General features: G+C 40.2%; 1 protein-coding gene across 4 annotated transcripts in view; it reads right to left on the bottom strand.

Annotated features, from left to right (window-relative positions):
- Nucleotides 1-1174: 1174 nt before the first annotated feature.
- Nucleotides 1175-21589, bottom strand: part of CMIP (c-Maf inducing protein) — a 278661-nt gene continuing 258246 nt past the window's right edge. For all 4 annotated transcript variants that reach the window (XM_073605534.1, XM_073605536.1, XM_073605537.1 and 1 more), the window contains 6 exons: nucleotides 20695-20835; nucleotides 17485-17532; nucleotides 15545-15691; nucleotides 13504-13609; nucleotides 13313-13383; nucleotides 1175-5369 (listed from right to left, as the gene is read on the bottom strand). In XM_073605534.1, coding sequence (XP_073461635.1) covers nucleotides 5316-5369; nucleotides 13313-13383; nucleotides 13504-13609; nucleotides 15545-15691; nucleotides 17485-17532; nucleotides 20695-20835 — 567 coding nt within the window. In that variant the 3' untranslated portion in view covers nucleotides 1175-5315. The remainder of the gene's footprint in view (nucleotides 5370-13312; nucleotides 13384-13503; nucleotides 13610-15544; nucleotides 15692-17484; nucleotides 17533-20694; nucleotides 20836-21589) is intronic.

The following is a 21589-nucleotide window of genomic DNA, read 5'->3' as shown; positions in this document are numbered from 1 at the left end:
GTTATTAATATTGTGACTATTGACACCAATGTTGGAGGTTATTATTGTGCCACTGATTCCAATGTGAGGGGGTTTTATTGCGGCCATTGACAACAAAGTTGGGGGTTATTATTGTGGCCACTAATTTCACTGCTGGGGCTTATTATTGCAGCCGACATAATTGTTGGGGTTTATCATTGGAGCAACTGACAGCAATGCTGGGGGTTATTACTGCATTAACTGACACAAATGCTGGGGGTTATTGTACTCCAACTTCTTCAGTGTGCATTGCGATACACTGCAAAAAATTGTGCAATCCTCTGGAAATGTTAGGGGCTGTACTTATATAAAAGACCCTCTATAATTTTCCAATTGACCACCACTGCCCCAAACAAACAAAAATTTTGGCTTCAGATATACTTTAAAATCTCCATAAAATGAATATTTGTTGCTCGTTTTCTCTTCTCTAGTTTTAATGCATCAACCCCAACATATAATTATACTATGGCAATTTTCACAATGAGAGAAACACCAAAGATCTCAGTAATGCTGTTAATTTCTTCAGTGACACAGCAACATTATAAAAATAAACCCTGCAAAAGGATTCTGTAGCACAATAGGGAAAATTAGAATAAGGAACTTCCAAGAGGAACTCAACTCTGGAAGCTGGGCCCCAAAAAAGGAAGGAGGGGAAAAAGGAATAGTTTATTTCCCATGGTCTCCCTGCACCTGATCTTTTCTCATTACTGTCCTACTATGCCTTGTTTGCCACCGTGTCTCTTTGTGGAGGTGACCATTTTGGTAGAGGCAGGGCTTTGCTTCCTCAGAGCCTCCAGTAACGAGAACAGTGAGTAAAACAGTGGTGACATCACCAAATCTCACGAGACCAGCAGTCAGAGGTAGCAGTGCCTTAGATCTCACACTGCAGATATACAGCTGAAGGCACATGAATGGCTAGGCACCTTCACAAACCAGAAAGTGCAATACTATTCTTTAGGAGCGATTAAAAACAACTGTGGATTTTTAAAGGTACTTCTATGGTATACTGTAACTTACATTTCTAAATGCTCACTATAACATAGTATCTTCAGGTTATGATATCATCTACAGGAAATATTAAAAATTACAAACACATGCCATGCACATATTAGACAGACGTATACAAAGATCAAGTATAGAAATCAAAAGCCTGGTGTGAAAACAAAGGCAACAGTTTCATTTTATTTCAAAAGAAAGCACACTTTGGCGATATATCCATCAGCCAGACAGAAGGCAGCACTCATATCTATCACTGATATATTCCATTGTTTTAGACTTGCAATTTTACATGCATGATTAAAATCCTCACATTTTTATAGGACAAAAGATCAGTAGCCAATGTCAACCTTTTATTTTTCCTGCAAAATTCCTAGATTTGCTTTTTTTTTTTCTGAAAAACATAAAATATGCAAAATGATTTATAGGAAATAAAAAGAGTAATTTGATAGAATCGGCTTAATTACAGAGATGTAGTATGCATGCTGCTTGAATGTAAAAGTTTGTCCCAGTTATAAAAAAAATTCTAATCAATCTAAAGTATTCAGAACTCGGGCTGTAATATCTTCCCCTTCTGAGGAAATCCTGTTACCAAAAGCCTAGGCTTCTGGCCCTGTAACCAACAGTGGAAAGATCATGGAGAAGTATTTTCGCCAAGCATGGTAACTAATATTTATCCGTCCCAGACTGTTACCATACCTTTTTAAAGAGGAACTCCACTTTTGCTTTAAAAAAAGATGTAAAATTGAATTTTTATAATTTAATATTAAAAAATTAAATTTTCTAGTTCAATGAGCAGCTAGCTCTGGTTTTCGAATTCTGACAACAAATTAAAAAAATGGCCTTCTACGTGTGAAGATATTCATGTGGTTGATGTACAGAACGTAAATTCCTGCTTATTAGATTTTCTCACTACTGTGCCCGGCAGTGCTTCTCTTATAACATGGGGGCTGATCATATGACTATAGCAGGAAGCCAATCCCACACAATCTTCAGAAAGAAGGAATTGACTCTACAAAGTAGGAAGTGAAGGGAATCCAGGAGTAAGCTCCGATACAAACAGCAGCAGCTAGGACTGTAAAAAAAAAGTTTGCTGAAATCTTTGCAGGGGCGGATTTCTTTTTTCTTTTCTCAAAAATGTAGTTACATTATAAGTTAGCATTTGCATATACATACACTTTAAATGGTTAGAAGGCTCATTTACACAGCCAATTAAAAAAAAAAAAAAAAAAGCAAGTTAGTGGAGTTCTGTTCTTAGAGTACAAGCATGTAATGGAATTCACTTTCAAGTGACATCTTGCACCTTTTCCAATATGTAATTCAGCTGGAAGTAAGATTATCTTCAATAGATAGATGGATGTAACTGCACTGGAACATGATAAATTAGGCTGCAGGCATACTAAAGGGTGTAGTGGTTTTTACACAGGACTTAAAACTCCAGTGTGACTTTACGGCTAGGGTTCTCTGAATGTAAAAAGATTGAGGTCCATAGGGACAACATAATTTGTCTGCCATTATAACAGTATGATTTTCAAGCTTTATCACAGTATAAAGATAAACTATGCTATAGTTGGATATAAAAATCAGAGTTCATACATATGATATGCACAATGTGCCCTGTTACTACACATTTATATGTGTACAGGTATATAAGCTTATTTAAATTTACATGTGTACATATGCAGCAACTGTTACTGGAACTGGCAGCATGTTGAAGGGAAATTTAGACAGGTTCTCCAGGAAGAACGGATGAAAATAGGCCGCTTGGGCAACTTACGAGCCCTACTTCCATTCTACTATTTTAGATAAGGGCTTAGAATACACACAGCCCTTGGCTCTGTATTGAAGTGAATGTACAAAGAATAGTAAACGGTTATACTACGCTGCGTTTCTTTTTAAAAGTAGAAAAGAGTTACCTGTTTCCCAGACAAGCGCATAAATGTTATCTAGTTGTGTAAAGAACATTAATTTTAAAAAGGATAACAAATGTCTATTTTACGCATGGAACAGAAATGCAGGCTTAATTACGAAAGTACAAGAAAATGTGTTGTTAGCAACCAATCAGAAATGATCTTTCACTGAACAGATTACAGTAACACAGAATCAAACTGGTTCTTATGTTTTTCTGCATTTTGCACATCATTGTTCTTTGTGTTACCTTACTGGGCATATCAGAGACCAAAAGTGAAGTTCCTGGCAGTATCTCTGTCCTACCAGGTGTTAGCTGTGACATACTTAAATAAACTGGAGAAATGGCAGCTGGAATTTGATTGGTTGCTTGAGGCAACCCCTCCAATTTTTCTCAGTAGTAATTTGGTCCATCCAAAACTGATACTTTACTTAGATAGTTGCTGGTGGGCCAAATCACCCAGTGGCTATCTCTGAGGTGCCCATTGCAACATTACACCATTTGAGATCCCAGCTAAGTGCACCAACCATAGAGAATCCCAAGCATCTCTGTAACATAAATTTAAACTCCAAAAGTGAGAGCACAATGATTGTGGTAGACCAGTGGTCTCTAAAGTGTGGCCTGTGGGGCACCATGCCATCTGTTGGCACCAATGATGGGGTATTATTCCTCCCACAGATACCAATGATGGAGCACCATTCCTCCCACATACACCAATGATGGGGCACCATTCCTCCCACAGACACCAATGATGGAGCACCATTCCACCAACAGACACCAATGATGGGGCACCATTCCTCCCACAGATACCAGCGATGGGGAACCATTCCTTCCACAGACACCAAGGATGGGGGCACCATTCCCCCCACAGATACCAATGATGGGGCACTATTTCGCCTATAAACAACACTGATGGGGCACCGTTCCTACCTCGAATGCCAACAATAGGGCACAATTCCTTCCGGTAAAAATAATGTTGGGGCACTGCTTTCACTCACCGACACCATGGTGTTTTCTAATCTCACTAGCCACAGTCAGGCCCCTCTAAAGCTTCAAGGACAGTAAACTGGCCCTTTGTTCAGAAAGATTGGAGACCCCTTTGGTAGATGGCCAGAGCTGGGACTGCAGGTGCACAGATTTCACTGTTAGAGCTCTGAGATATGTTAGTAGGAATGTAGTTTTTACTGCTGCAGCTTTCAAGAAGTATAAAAAACCAAGTGGGCAAGTTAACATGCCAGCATCTACTCCAAATTGTAAGATCAGTTTTGGCTGTAATGAGCTTGTAACAGCCCCCATAATATCTCTGCTGCCTTTGCAATGATCTGCCAAGCAATATGTATTTAAAAATGTTGTACTGAGACAGGGACAGAGCTAACGCACAATACGAAATGTCTGTGTTTCAACATCAGTATTTTATACTGTATGTCAACATTTGAAATGATGGTAAGCCTGAAAGCAATTGAATTTACAATGGAGAAAAGGCAAACATAGGGAACAATGAGGTACAGGCATATATTTACAAGATAACATGAACGAGGGCACTGCTTGCAATAACCATAGGCCACAATGATTATATAACCAATATCAGATGACAAAGTGCAATGGTTTTTTTCTCTACCCCAAGCCTGCAGCTGAGGCGATATATATGTATATATATATCAAATACACCATACATGAACATGGTATTTATTCAAGAAAGCTTTCTGTTCTTAAATCAAAGCAAAAATAAAAACAATACACATACGTTAATAACACGGTCAACAAGACAGCAACAAACTACTTTGTACAGTTCTATCAGCAAAAAAAAAAAAAAAATTAACATTTTATAAATAAAAAGCAGGTCCCAGACCCGCTGAGTGCGAACCATTTTTTTTTTTAAATAGGTGAATGAAGTAAATCCTATTTACAACAATATGAATTTGCAGAACAGTTGCAAGGGCAAGAAAAAAAGGTGCAAAGATGACAATCGTTCTTGTCGCGCTTATGAACTCGCAAGTTCTCATTACGCTATGAAAGGTCAAAGCGGAATGAGTCCATCCAATCGATCTAAATTTAAAAAAAAAATAAAAATACAGAACATAGACATTCTTAATTTCTTCCCCTCACTCAGCATGAACATATAGGCATAATATTAATAAAAAAAATTCCAAGAAGGATTCCTCAGTATGATCTTCTTGCAGCTACAAAGTCCTTGTTATCCTTTAATTACTTTAGATTAATCTTGAAATCTTGAAGCTGTAAGTATCAGGCTGGATAAGTCCATCCCCCCTACTTAAAAATGACCTCTAAAATCAAAAACATGGATCGTAGTCCAAGAAGTATCTTGCTCTACAGTTTCTCATTTAGCCAAAAAGACTTGGCAACATGTCCTCCTTCGGTTGATGGTGCAAAATCACCAGGCTTCTGTGTAACGAACATCCACCTCTTTAAGGTTTGGCAGCTTTGCCTGTAAAGAGAAAAAACAATTGTTAACCACTATTATCAGCAACTTATCTACTGCAGCATTTTCAAAATGGTGGGCTGATCACCTCTGCAGGAATACATGCTAGCTTTGGGCAATCATGGCAGGATTTGACATGGAAGAGGACACTTGTTTAAAAAAAAACAAATAAATTCACAACTCTGCCCCAAGCTACATCGCCAATCTTGTCTTCAAATATCACCCAAATCATCCTCTCCACTCTTTTTAAGACCTCCTACTCTCAAGCTTTCTCGTCTCCTCCTCCCATGCTTGTCTCAAGGATTTCTCCAGAGCCTCTCCCATCCTCTGGAACTCGCTACCTCCACCGGTCCGGCTATCCCCTACTCTTGCTACCTTCAGGCGATCCCTGAAAAATCATCTCTTCAGGAAAGCCCATCATGCCTCCAACTAATCTTTTACCACTTCCATCAGCTCATTCTCCACAGTTACAACCTTTTGTACCACCTGCCCCACCCTATTAGATTGTAAGCTCTTCTGAGCAGGGCCCTCTTAATCCGCTTGTATTTTATTGTATTATAACTGTATTGTCTCCTTTTTATATTGTAAAGCACTGCGTAAACTGTTGGCGCTATATAAATCCTGTATAATAATAATAATAATAAATACAATTTGCACGTTTTGAAACCAATGGTTTATATTGGCGGTCTCCAAACTGCTTGCTTTTATCTGGCCCTTGAGGCAATATTTAATCCTCTGACACCAACAATAGGGCATAATTCCCCCCACTGAAACAAAGGGGCACAATTCCTCCCAATGACACCAACCATGGGGCACAGAGGACTGGAGGACTATTAACGCCTATACTAAGAGAGGAACACAAAACAGTGGCTTTATAAACACTGGCTAGATGGATATCCCACAGATTATTACTCACACCTTTGTATGGCTGTTTTTCCACACGGTCTGACCTTTCAATACCTAACTTTGACTTCTGCCTATGAGTACATATATCTTTGCTGGGTTTGGCGTTTTGCACATCTCCAACATTTTAAGGTAAAACAAACTTTTTTCATTTTACTAGCTTTGCTTACACATAACAACACTGACAACTGCTACTTTTCCCTTTTTGCTTTGTATCGTTTGTATTTAGTTTTTCCATCTTAGCATGCTGAATTTTTTATTTCTTTTTATCATTATTATTTTTAATTTCCCCCCTCTAGCACTCACTTCATACGCACACAACGCTTTTATTTGCATTACATTGCATCTTCCGTAGTGCATATATTCACTTGTCACCCTTTTAATTCACACGTTCACTCGCATCCTAGTTATTTTTTCATGCACGCACTGTTTCACCATGCTAATTGATTATATTAATACAAGGATTCCTTGACTTCAGGGGTTGATTATTCAACTTATGGGCTCAATAAATCAATAAAACGGTTTTAATACAAATATATAACAATCACTTAGAGATTATTGAAACGGATATTTATTGGAATCAATGAGATTAAGTGGGCCTACTAGCCATTTAGAAGCCACACCGAACACTTATATAGGAATGATTTCTGACTATCCACTCTGATTTACTAAATTATAAATTGCAGGTGCTCATTCCCCCCACCCCTTCCCCACCTAGGGCCTAAACACGTGGCTCCTTGCAAGCCCTGTGGAAGGGGGGCCCTGTCTGGGATGTGACTGTCCGGGATCCTTTGAACGCAATCACTTTTAAATCTCTGGTTACGCAAGGTTCATTATTTGAAGGGTAAATATATCATTTTGAATAGGAAACAATGCATGATTTATATAGAGCAAAGCATACGAGATATTTGTTTGCCTCTATTGTATGTTGCGAATAATGTAAATAGTAAATAACTTTTTTGAATATACATTTTAGAACAGTAAAAAAAACCCTGAAGAAGACCACAAATGCATTGGGGTATTCCCAATGTGCATCCCATGATGTAATGTAATTTGCAATAACTGTTCCCATGATGTACAATGTTACCATCAATTTTATATCATAAACCAGAGCTCATATTTTAAACGCTTTGTAACATTTAAATTTTTTTATGAAAAAAAGTAATCCATTTTTTACAAACATATACTTTGTGTATTTTGCTGCTGAAAAACCCTGTGGGGAACTTTTCCATGTTACCATGGGGCACAGTTCCTCCCAGTGACACCAACGAGGGAGCATGATTCTTCCCACCCAATGACACCAACCATGGGGGACAATTCCTCACATTGACACCAAACATGGGGCATTTGTTTACTCCTACTGATGCTGGAACATTTTCTACTTCCGATGGCCACAGTCTGTCCCCTCCCCAAAGTCTGAAGGACAGTAAACTGGCCCTTTGTTTAGAAAGTTTGAAGACCCCTGGTTTATGTCCTTTTGATAATTGTTTGTAAAACAGCTACAATTTCTAAGTAAGCTTTCAAAACGCATCCATGACACTCAGTTTGTAAAGCATTGTGGACTTTTTAAGAAGAAAGTCCAGTACTTCCTACATGTTTGTTGACAGCCTGTATATAACTAGCTAAGCCTGTTCTATTTTTGCTATGAGACATGAGAAGTTATTCAGCTGTGTGTGTAAGTGGATTACTCCTAATCTTCACAGTAAAGAGCTGTAAAAACAATTCTTATTTTCTTCTACTGTCATAATAGTGTAATATAATTTGCAGGGTAATATGTGCACTGTAAAGGCAGCTACCAGTCATTAGAGGTAGAAAGTAACGGAACGTTGGCAACTGTGGGCTTTGGTGCCCCTTTGCAGCAGTGTCCCAGGTAGATGCTGCCACACTTAGAACAGCAGTAACTTAAGAGGAGTCTATGTAGACAGCAGATCAATTAAATCGGTTTAGTGTGGTTGCAGTTATAACCAGCAGACAACATACTGTATATGGTTTCCAGAGCTGGTCTGGAAAAAGCTGAACTCTATTAGCCGCGGAGATGATCTATGGTTTACCCTCTACAGCTTCTCAATAGGAATACTAGCAGTGCTACACAACATTAATTCTGGGTGTCAGAAACTGTATCATTAGCTCCACCATTGCGCTGAGATGAGGAAATGTTTTAATTGGCTACTTCGTCACTATACTAGTCTAGTTATTTAAAAATAAAATCTTGTTTTATCAAAATTGAGCTTACTATGATAGTAGGTCCCATAATCCAACTCCATCCCCCCCCCCCTCTTATTAATATCCTCAGAAGTTAAAGATGTATATATAGACATAGGAGACTTCTCGCTGTCTTGCATAACTAATGCCAGTCAGCCCTTAGTACAACTATCTTGTTCTGGGACCTCACTGGACTAACTGGATCAGTCACTGGTCGTGTGTGGGTGGTTAAGTGGGTGAGTAGGAAGGAATCCCTCCAGTAGGTTGTAACCAGTATAGGGTAATGGCGATGAAACCTCTTGGGTTTTGGGCTGCTGCCTTTTTGGTATGGTCTAATGGTCGTTTCCACATACAGACTTGGAAAAGTAGGAAGGAAGTCTGAAAAGCTGGGTCCGAAATGCATTGTCTTGATGTACTTGTCGCTACTTTCAACAAACACCTTTTAACCTACCTTCAAATCAAACCAAGAGCATTTTTGTTTGGACACCTGGTACTCCTTCCTTTCTACTTTTCCAAATTCTTTTGCAACTGTCAGGCATGTCCAAGGCTTAGCCAAAAATAAATAATGACCGTTTCTTTCACTAGATTACTACATAAGACCTAGAGGTTACTCTCTCTGGTTGAGGCTGGTGAACGTTTATGTAAGCAGTGCTTCTAATTGGGCAAGCTGGAAAGGGTAACATTTAAATTGTACTGCCTCTGAGGTCTTTATTTCTACAATGAAGAAAGTGCAGAGAAGGGCAACCAAACTGATAAGAAGCATGGAGGAGCTCAGCTATGAAGAAAGATTAGAGGAACTGAATGTATTCTCTCTTGTGAAGAGGAGATTAAGGGGGGATATGATCAACATGTCCAAATACATAAAAGGTCCATATAGTGAACTTGGTGAGTTATTTACTTTAAGGTCATCACAGAGGACAAGGGGGCACTCTTTACATCTAGAGGAACAGAGATTTCATCTTCAAATATGGAAAGGTTTCTTCACAGTAAGAGCTGTGAAAATGTAAAATAGACTTCCTCAAGAGATGGTTTAGGCCAGCTCAGTAGATTACTTTAAAGAGGCCTGGATTCTTTCCTAAATATACATAAGTTAACTGAATACTAACATTTATAGGTAAAGTTGATCCAGGACATATCTGGTTGCCTCCCGGGGGTCAGGAAGGAATTTTTCCCCCCTGCTGGAGCAAACTGGATCATGCGCACAGTCGTGGTATGGCGCCAAACTTTGATACTTAAAAATCTCCATAGACAATGCTTTAATTTTTTTTTTTTTTTTACAGGTTACATGTGCAGTGATACCTCACATGTGTGGTTTGAACATTGTTTACATATGCGGGTGCGACTTACGTATGTGTTTTCTCCTGCGTGCAGGGGAGCGCTTACCTTTTTTTATTGTTTATTTTAATTTTTTTTATTTTTACACTTTCCCTTTAAAAATTCTTGATCACTTTTATTCCTATTACAAGGAATGTAAACATCCCTTATAATGGGAATAGTGCGTGATTGGTCCTATTTATGGAGAGATGTGGGGTCTATAAGACCCCACATCTCTCCTCCAGGCTGGAAAGCATCAGATCTCGGCTTTGTTTACTTCCGGCGGCCCGGACGTGACTTCATAACATCGTGCCCGGGCCTCATATAGATTGACGGGGACCATCTGTCCCTTGGTTTTCTCTATGACTTCCTTCCGGCGCCTTCCTTCTCTGGGTCCCCGATCGCACGGGAGAGCCCAAAGAAGCGGCGGGAGGGGGGGGGAGAACGTCCCCTCCCGTCGCCGGTAAGAATGATCAAGCGGCTTAACTGCCGCTATGATCATTCTTATGGTGTAGGGAATCGCCGCCTGAAAAATACGGTATCTGGATGATGCCTGCAGCTGCAGGCATCATTCAGATATCACCACTGAAAGCCCAGGAGGGTCATATGACAGCCTGCGGTATGGAAGTGGTTAAACATGCCACAGATTTTGCCACATGGGTTGAAGGAAAGAAAATTGCTCAATTCCCCCATACAATGATCACCGCCAGCAGCTATAAAAACCCGACAGGTGGTTGTACTGAAGTTGATCAATAGATTGACTTTAGTGCAACCAGCCTGCCCATAGATGGCTTGAAACTCATCCGGTTCCTGCTGGCCGGATTTCGATCCGTCTATGTCCAAGTGTCAGACATTTTCATGCTTTTTTTTTTCTTCATTCACATCTTGAGTGTTTCAGATATTTAGGAATGTATTTGAATGTAGCTACCAGCACCGTAAAATAGCACAATAAATACTTTAAGTTTACTAGGTATAAAACATGGAAAGTAAAAAGAAATTGGTGTACAAAATCCAACTTTATATATTAATCCTTTTGTAAAGGCTGGTTCTGCAGCATGCCATTCTATGCTTGGGTGTGGGGATTTGGGAGTTATTTTTATCGCTACACTAACTAGGTATTCCAAAAAGATGCTTAACACCCAGGAAATGTTATATATGGAACAGAATTCCAGGCAGAAATAACAAGTGTGTCACATCTCTGGGTGTGTGCACAGGCAGGATAGGACTGTGGGTGTGCTGGGGTAGTTAGGATCTTGTGGATGCCTTTGCTGATTAATTTAAAGCTGGCTAAATAATCTGTATCTCCAGCTGTAATAAGCTGGAAGATACATTGTCTGACATGTGCTGCAAGGCTGGTTAAGAAGGTTCTACATTATAAATAGGTTAAGTGGGACCAAATTAGGAGTGATATAAAGCACTCAGGCATTCATTTCAAAAAGGAAATTCAACCAGCTAATTCTCAACCTTTTTGCAAGAACCCTACAGTAACAGTACAGGAGGAATAATATAGACAAGCATTTATTAAAGTGAGCCGTTTTGATATTTGAAAACCGAAAGTTCAGCCTAACAGTACCTGTTTTTACCTTTTAATAGCCAGAAAACCCTCTTTCGTGCATCCCAGATGTCCTGGAACTATAGGTTGAATGTAAAGCTTTACGGCCTCTTGCACACAGACGTAATATTTTTCTAATGTTTATACTCAGGATCTTAGTGACAAGATAAAAGATACAGAGTAACCGCATGTGGTCTGCCTACTGCAGAATTACTGTGCCAGAGCAGCCCCGATGTGCTGGATCACATGCCCCCTACCTGGAAGTGCTGGATCACATACATGTACATGATCCAGCACTTCCAGGTAGGGGGCGTGCATGCGCTGCCCCAGCTGTGCTGCAGCACAAGCCGATTAGTGGATCCCAGCCAATGATTTATCCCTGAAATCTCCCCATTGGCTGAGCGAAAGACAGAAGAAAGCCCTGTGTAGGTAAACAACACAGGGCTCTCTACTGTCAGCAGCAATGTGCCTTTTTTTTTTTCTTCCCTACCCCTTCTCAGCCAGTCATTACTACAGTGACAGTGTATATTATTAGCACTGATCACTATACTAGTGCCTCTGGTGATATCAGTGGCAGTTCGTCAGTCCCCCCTCCATGTCAGTTAGTGTCAGATTTCCCGCTGCACTATCCCATTATAAGTCGCTGATCTCCACCATTAGTAGTACCAAAACAAAAAAAAAAAAAAGTCATATATATATATATATATATATATATATATATATATATATATATATATATATATATATATATATACACACACACACACATATATACACACACATATATACACACACACATATAAATATAATATACCATAGATTATATACGCTATAGCTTTCATGCACACCACGTAATACACACTTATTGGGATTTTGCCAAAGACATGTAGCAGAATACATTTTGGTCTTGCACGATCATGCGACGCTGTACTCAAACAAAATGTGTGTCGTCGCCCCCCCCCCCCCCTAATAGATTTTTTTTTTTGCTGGTATTTGATCACCTCTGCGGGTTTTAAACAAAAAAAGACAGAGAATTTAAAAAGAAAAAAAATTTACTTTCTGCTATAAATAATTTCCAATAAAAAAATTGAAAAAAAAAAAATCAAATTTCTTCATAAAGTTAGGCGAATATAAATTCTGCTACATATTTTTGGTAAAAAAAAAAATCCCAATAAGCATATATTGATTGGTTTGCACAAAAGTTATAGCATCTATAAACTATATGATATTTTTATTTATTTATTTTTACTAGTAATGGTGGCGATCATCTACTTATAGCGGGGCTGCGATGTTGCGGTGGACACTCGGACACTGACACTTTTTTGGGAAACATTGAAACTATTACATTGATCAGTGCTAATCAGTCTCTGTACTAATGACACTGGCTAGAAAGGGGTTAAACATCCAGGACAATCAAAGGGTTAAATGTGTGCCTAGCTGGTGTTTTCTTAATGTGGGGGAGGTGCTTGTACTAGGGAAAGACATGGATCCATGTCCCTGCTTTGCAGAGACACAGGATCCATTGTCTTCCCTACTGACAGAAAGGCAATCTGCCGGCAGACATTGGGTCTGCGGTACTAGCCCACCGGTTTCTGTTGTAAGCAAGCTGGCGTTGGCGTGCATTCGCGCCCGCTACCTGGAAATGCTGGATCACATATATATTCGTGATCCGGTGCACAGCTGCCGCCCTGTAGCAGAAAACTGCTATAGGACCGTCGGCAAGTGGAGATTTATTGTCAATTGGGAGTACATAGTTGTTTGCATTAAGGACAAAATATGGTTTGTAGGCGCTTTTATGATTCCTAGCAGCTCACAAGGTACACTTCTACATAATCTTTTAGCACTCTTCATTCTCAGTGAAAGGTCTTCTCACAGTTAGCACCAAAGGGTTTTAACTACTATATGCAAACAGCAGAGCTACTTGGAGCAAGACTGCATTTACCGTATATAATAGAAGATAAATTGTTTCTGGACTTACCTTAAGATCCTCATAAGTGTCCGCCGACAGTTTGGTGCTGTTCATGTTTAAGCTGCAGAGGCTCTTCATAGCTAAATATAAAATAGAGAAATGTTATATATGTACAGTATAGTCTTTTGAAAGCAAACAGCTAGAGAGACAAGTAAGGGGAGGACTATAGAAATGTGGGATGATAAAGGGAGATCTCTTACAGCTCAGTGCCAGCAGCCCAGCATCTGTGACGGGAGTTTCACACAGGTTGAGAACTTGCAGCGCAGTGAGGTGCTCAGATAAAACCCGCAACCCAGCATCTCCAAACTGCAAAGAAAATAGACAAGTATTACTGTATTTTTATATCTACAATCTAATTTGTGAAACCAAATATAAGACATCACACTGTTTATGGAGAACATACCTAGACATTCTTGTTCACCATTGTCCTCCTTGAAACCAGGATGGCCATCAAAGACCAGCCTCAAGGTGGCTTTCTCCTGGCCAGTCTCCAGGAATCGGGGTCCTTGATGACCAGCCTAACTTCAAAAAGTACAGTTGCCACCCACAATCGGAGCCAACAAACTTCATGTGACAAGGTAAAAGGTCTTCTCCAGGAAGGAGAGGTGGTTACCACTATCCATATTCAAGCTTTCATTGCCGGTTTACAGTACTTAAATACAGTGCATCCAAAAAGTATTCACAGCGCTTCACTTTTTCCACATTTTGTTATGTTACAGCCTTATTCCAAAATGGATTAAATTAATTATTTTCCTTAAAATTCGACAAATACTACCCCATAATGACAACGTGAAAGAAGTTTGCTTAAAAAATGAAAAAAATACAGTACATAAGTATTTACAACAGCCTTTCCTTTCCCTCCAGCCTAGGCAGTGAATGTCAGGCAGGCAAGGAGTGGGAAAGACAAAACAGTGGCTAGAGGATTTTCCAGGTAAGGTGGTGACTTGGATAGGAGATATATGAGGGGTTAGAGGGGAGAATAATGAAGAATAGAGCTATGTAGGCGAGATTCCTTAAAGTAGACACTGAAGACCCAACTCATTGCTACGATCCAGAAATGCTGTTTTCGGGCTCTTTCACACTTACGTTAAATATTAAAGCAGCCTAAAAGCGCATTAAAGAGGAGTTCCACCCCCCAAAAGATAAATATACTGTAGCTGCTGACTTGTACTATTGGGGTACTTACCTGTCTAGGCATCCAGCAGTGTCCTCACCCGGGCCAATTCTTGAATCGGCTCTCGGGTGCTGCTGCCGCCATCTTGGCTAAGAGAAACCGGCAGTGAAGCTTTGCAGTTTCACAGGCAGTTTCCTACTGCTCATGTGCAAATCACACTGTGCTATCTCAATGGATCGGCTGCGGGGAGAAGGAGGTAGAGGCCGAACTTCCGTCTCACTTTGCCGCAGCAAACCGAGCCAGAAGTGGGAGCAGGTACCTGACAAAACCAGGTTCCCTCTCCCCCTCAAAAAGTGCCAAGTGTGGCAGGGGAGGAGGCAGATAAGCGGAGCTTCCCCTTTTGAGTGGAGCTCCGCTTTAACGCACCTATAGCGTTAATGAGCATTTAGGATGTGTTGTATAGGCATTTATGTTGCATCAGGAAACACTTCTCAAATGCTTGTTTTTTTTTTTTTTTTTTTTTATAAGGCTAAAATGGAAAATAATCACTTTTGATGCTTTGCAACCGCGTCAGGAACGCAGTGTAAACGCCATAGGCACATTTACAGTGCGTTTAAGGTGCGGCTTTGGTGCATTTCAATATAAGTCAATAGAGGCAGTTGCAAAGCATCAACGCCTGCCAAACTCTGCAGGCAGCATTACTTTTGCCTTGCAGCAATGCAAATGCTGCTGTGTGAACACCTCCATCCGCTCCCTATTGTAACAATTTTGAGTGGCATTGATAGGTGTTCGGGAAGCGTTAAAAACACGACCCAAACGCCTATTTTCAACGCCTATGTGAAAAAGCCCTTAAAGAAAAGTGGTGTCTCTGAAAAGAACCGTTTTTGGCAAATAAAATATATATCAGAAAACTCAGAACTAGCAGCAAAGTTGGATAAAAAGGAGTTTTCAAAATGTCAGGCCCTTTGTACAACGGGTACGCTGTAGAAAACTGGAACTTGCATCATGTTCAAATGTGGTTGCTTCATTTCTGTAATTTACTGTACTTCTGCATGAGAACCTGTTAGCTCCCCGCCTACTACATCCTGTCAGCAGTTAACCACAACCCCATCCTTAGTTCTACATACCTGAGTTGACCACAGGTTGAGCTGTTTGAGTGAAGGCAGCTTGATGAGTTGCTCAGCACAGGCACTCGTTACATTGGTGAAGGCCAGACTGAGGTTTTCTAGGTTTCCGAAAGAGCCAGAGCTCAGTAACCTGGCGAGATCCGCGTCCTGCAAACAGAGTGCCTCTTTTAAAATATATACCAAGGCAAAAATATCTACTGTTTGGGTTGTGATAAAATACAGATAAATATAATGCAGGGATTTGCCAATACTAGTGACCAGTTTTCCTGACATCTTTAAAAAAAAAAAAGGAAATGTAAGATCTGCCTTTATTGGCACAAGCTCCACCCCACATTTCATATATCTGGTTATAGCCCCAACTTATATCAAGTTCCACTCATTTTAACGTAAGAAAAATATTACTTATCAACCAATGCAATTAAAGTGGTTGTAAACCTCAGACATGAAATATGAACAAAGCATATCCCCTCTATAATGTCTCCATCCAGAGCACTAAGACAGGCAATACATGGTTTGAATCTCAGCTGCTTCAGCAGGAACCGGCCGAAATTCAAACCATGTATGGGCAGGCTGAATGTACCAGGTTGATCGATTGATCAGCTTGGGTACAAACAGCCTGCTGGATTTTACTTGCAATTATCACTAGAGGCTGGTATAGCTGCTAGCAATAATCACTGTCCTCTCCCGGCAGGAGGGATTCCTGCATCAAGACCATCAGTGTTAACGGGGGAAATCTTTCACTGGGTATATGTAAGGGTCTACAACCACTTTAAGTTAACCCGCTGCTTTGTCCTTCAAGAATTTTTTATAGTTATGCACTATTTATATTAAATTTTAGTTGAAAACTACATCACTGAGCACGATGAGTTTTCTAAGAGTGCAAAGCACAAACTTGTTTGCCTCCAGGCTTTCGCTCTATGATTGAACCCTCCTAACTTTCTGTATACAGGAAGAAGCAGTAAGAATGGGTCACTAAGTCATTCAATGTAAATCGCAGCTTCAGCTATTGAGTTCTATGAATTCCAGACATTTTTCAGCAAAGCAGGTAAGAAAAACAAGGCATGTGAGGTCCACCTGCTATGTAAAAATGTCTAGAGACAACATTTTGTCTTTAGTCCTGACTATAATGAGCAAAGAACATATATGTAAAACCACTATACATTCCCTATAAGCGACCCTGTCACTATTTTAAAAATGGAATTTTCAAAAGAGCCATGGCCAAAACCTTCCTATCCAACACTTCCAGGATTGCTGGATGCTTGTGTCCCCTATCATGCCCTGTGGTTCCTCATGCCAGCTCCTAGGTTTCTATAGAACACAGCAGTGATGCAGGGGCCAGCAGAAGGTACAACAGTGGGGATGAGACATCTGAAACACCTGCAGTGTTGTGCTGGATCCTGAAGACTTTTGCAGCGGTAGCTCAAGAACAGAATGAACACTGGCAGCACAAGGGGGAGGGACAGGTAAGTATTAACAGCCCTATTTTTCAGGGTATATTTATTTCATTATTTATTGCAGGTACTTCTATAGCGCCATCAATTTACGCAGCACTTTGCAATATATATATATATATATATATATATATATATATATATATATATATATTTATTATACATTCACACCAGTCCCTGCCCTCAAGGAATTTACAACTCACATTCATATACTAGGGCCAATTTAGAAAGGAGCCAATTAACCTACCAGCATGTCTTTGGAGTGTGGGAGGAAACCCACACAGGCACAGGGAGATCATGCAAACTCTATGCAGGTAGTGCTGTGGTTGGGATACGAGCCGGCGCCCCCAGTGCTGCTAGGAGGAACTGCTAACCACTTAGCCACCGTGCTGCCCTATGTATTGTTTAAAACTACTACTGACTATAGATGACCAGTTAATAAAAATAGAATTAGGGGTCAAAGCAAAAATGTTCTGAAGAAATGCTTACTGTGGACTTAGATGGCAGTGTTAGGCGAGTGGGACCTCCTTTTCTTTGCTGTAAGCACAATGAATAAAACAGTCAACATATGAACTATAACAATATTGCAAACGACTAATAAATCATTGTAATTCTAATGACTGTTAACTTGCTTATAATTCATTTTATCACTGAAAACAAAAAAAATGAAACACATCACAATAAGTGAAAAAATTATTTCTTAGTAGACAGACGTTTCTTCTTATTTAAAAAGATATCAAAAGCCAAACGTTTTGGGTTTTTTTTTGGATAGAGACTCAATAGGGTGTGGGAGAATATCTAGTTAGGGAGTCAGAGAAACGTGTCCCTACTGGAAGATTTCCCCTCTATTCTTGTTCTAGGGCAACTCAAATTCGATTTGTTTTTATTCCTGGAAACATTGGATTAGAGTGTAATTCTTCCCTACAGTTCCCCCGAAATGCGTTGGCTTCATTTCACTGTTGTTATTTTAAATAAAAAGTTTTTTTCAAACATATATCTACTGGACGCTCCTCTACATCTACTTTTCTCGAATACATGCGGAATCAACCAGCAGGCCATACCCAGAGGCAGCAACCCAGACCCCGATAAGGCCCACCACCCTGTATTCTAGCTGGGCAACAACTTTCAGAAGAAAATCCTTCCTATTGCCCACACTTCCACATATTCACAAGCAGTGACTGATCGAGTCAGTCTAGCGTGATCTATACCCCAAAAGAGACACAGCGACACAGACAGCACACTCTGTCTGTGAAAAACATAACCGTGGTTCTAGCCCCTCACCAATCTACCCAAATCTAAAAAAAAATGTCTTTAGTTAAACTTTATTCTCCCTTTTGCCTACTAACACATGGTAATTAAACCTTGGGAGTGGAGACACAGGTGCATATTTGATTATTGTGTACATTTTATGTTTCTCATGTTTTTGCCTTCACCTCAACTTTTCAAAAATATGTAATATGCTTATTATATTTTTTACTACTATTCAGTCACTTACTATTCTTTTCTTGTATATGTTGTTTGTTACTTGTCTATTTTAGAAGGCCTGTACTTCCATAAGACAGCTCCCCTGAAGAAGCCCAATCTATGGGCGAAACATGTCAGGATTTTCTATCATGCTGTCCTGTTTAACATTGTAATATCAGTATTGTACATGCCTGTGTCATTTGTTTTTATATATTTTTTGTTTTGCTCCTCAAAATAAGAAATAAATCTCTTTTTATTGAATATATTTGACGATATTTTTTGCACCACCTAAAATCCCCACTCCACCTTCCTATTGTTTCTATGTCAATTTGGTGATTGATGCTATTACCTAGCTGTACTCTCCACAACCAATTACCTGTACATGGCAATTAAAATTTGAAAAAGTCTTTCTTTAGCCAAGCTAAAAAACAAAAGTTTAGGATGGAGCTGGGTTTTAGCTGCAGGTGAACTGTAATGCAGTCAGCAGGGACCACTGAATATTTTCCCCCTTCATCAATGGCTGCATTATGGGTTCCTTTCTGTATCATAAAAATAGAAAATTTCCCACGTCTCATAGAGGCAATGGGGAAGGGGGATTTTATTGCGCCACAACAAAAAACAAACAAAAAAAAAGAAGCATACATAAAATGACATATTTCCGCATTATAATCAACAGTATATAAAAACCTCAATAATCAGCTACAGTCTGGTATAGGAAGTATACAAGGTGTGTCTAAAAGGTTAGGTGGATAGTCCAATAACTCAATGCGCATGCACATGGCTATCCAGGGACACGTCGAGAAGCGCCACCTAGCGTGGAGTACGTGTGACCATCAGGGTAAACCTGCTGTGGGCAGTCATCGTAGTCAGTATGGGAAGTAGGGTCACAGTGCAATAGAGCAACGAGTGAACATCAAGATCTGCTACAAATTGGGGAAATTGGCGACGGTGACGCATGAAATTTTGGTGCAAGTGTACGGGACGGAAGCTGTGAGCAGAAAATGTGTTTATGACTGGTTCAAATGCTTTCACGATGGGAAGGAAACGACTGAGGGTGAGCAACATTCACGTTGGCCGTCGACAAGCAGAACCCCAGACATGATCGAGTATGACAAATACTGGCGCGAGATCGGTGACCAACTCTACAATTGGTGGAGGAACTGGGCATTAGCAAGGACACTGTGCGCACCATCGTCCACGAAGATTTGGGTATGCGGAAGATCTGTTCCCGGTTTGTGCCACACAAGCTGACAGACGAACAGAAAGTTAAATGAATGCAAACCTCTGGAGATTTCATTGCCATGTGTGGCTAGGATGCATCCTTTCTGTGAACCATCGTCACAGGGGAGAAGAACTGGTGCTACCAGTTTGATACAGAATCCATTCGGCATTCGATGGAATGGCATTCACCGACTTCCCCGCAACCCAAAAAGAGTCGCCTGCAAAAGTCCAAGGTCAAGACAATGTTTTGCAGAAGTGGCGGCAATGCAAGAATGTGTGACAGCGGTTCTGCAATCAATTCCTAAATAGACCTTTGCTGACAGTTTCCAGAAGTTTTATGAACGTTGCCAAAAGTGTGTTGTGAAGGATGACTATTATTTTGAAGGCCTATAAAAGGTAATTTGTTTGTATGTTCTGTTTTGTTTTCTGATACCATTCACTGAACTTTTTAGACATACCTTGTACATCTCAACACTCATGAAAGAGGACAAGAGGATCGACGTGTTTCACTTCAAAAGAGCTTCTTCAGGATCCACTTAATTATTCACTCTTTAAGATATCATAGCCATCACATGGATGCAAAGAAATAAGGGTTCCAGAGGAGTTCAGCAAAAGGAAAGATATGTGTCTGAATGGTGACCACAAAATCAGTCTTCTGTATATCAATGTAATACACCAATCCCTATATAAAATCCCAATCCCAAATCTTCCTAACCACAGATATAGAGTTTAAAGGGATAGACATAAAATAGCAAAATAGGCCAGATTATGTCACCCCGCACCACAGGTATAGTATATAATGAGGCATAGCACTGAGAGGCTGTCACATAGTGGTGAGGTGTCCACATAATGGTGGCAACCATGTTAATTTCTGTATCTCCCCAGGTGATCCATCCTTCCACACATAACAATTGTGTTCTTATAACATAGTCATCTCCATATACAGTAAATTGTGCAAAAAACTACATGTATAACACTTTTTAGCAGACATTTTTGGTGAAATGCAGAACTTACCAGCTCCTTCAGTTCCCGCTGTCTGTCGCAAAGCTGCTCATACATTTTCTTTCCTACATCTGTACTCTCCAGGGTAGATATGATCTGCAGCTGTGTGTCATTGTTTTCTATGATGTTGTATTCCAGCATTAGACAAAGAATCTGAAAACCACAATAGGAGGATTTCAAAGCAAGCTCAAAGCTAAACAAAAAAATGCCAGTTGATAACAACTGTAATTGAACAACGACAACCCTTTGCTTTTTTTTGTTTTTTTTGTTTTTTTGTTTCTTTCTGACAGTTTCCAACCAGAGACTACTTATTATGCAAATCAGTGGCTGCCTGAGTCTAGACCAAAAGCCAAAGTATGTGCCTGTACCCAAACCCTGTCTTGATAATGGGCAGTTTGTTTAAACCTGGCAAGAGTTTATGTAAGCAGACAGGCTTGTGTGATACAGCAGGAATGGGAGTGTTCGTACAGAGAAGTTCTGTTGCCGAAATGTTGTGCAAAGGAGTGCCAAAAATGGAAAAGAACACATGTTCTAGATCAGTGGTTCACAAATACTGGGCCACGGCCTCCCTCTGAGCCCCCAGCTAGCTGCAAATCCTTTAACCTACCACAGCACCTCCCAGCTCCCCAGTGCCCCTAACCTCCAATAACTGCCCACAGTGCCACTCAACCCCCCAGTGCCCTCAGACTCCCTGAGTAACTTCAGTACCCACAGTACCTCCAATCTCCCACAGTGATCCCTAATTGCTGCAGAGTCTCCAGCTCCCCCAAAGTGCCCTCAACCTCCAACAGTGTTCCACAGTACCCCACAACCTCCCCCAGTTCCTCTTAGCTCCCACAGTGTCTTCCAGTCTCCCAAACACCCCTAAAAAGCCTCTAGCTTCATGGAGGGAACCTCCTCCAGAGAC

This window comes from Aquarana catesbeiana, linkage group LG11, assembly GCF_042186555.1.
Source record: "Aquarana catesbeiana isolate 2022-GZ linkage group LG11, ASM4218655v1, whole genome shotgun sequence".
Taxonomy (NCBI): domain Eukaryota; kingdom Metazoa; phylum Chordata; class Amphibia; order Anura; family Ranidae; genus Aquarana; species Aquarana catesbeiana.
Note: the sequence above shows the minus strand (reverse complement) of the source record. Positions and strands in the feature narration are given on the sequence as shown.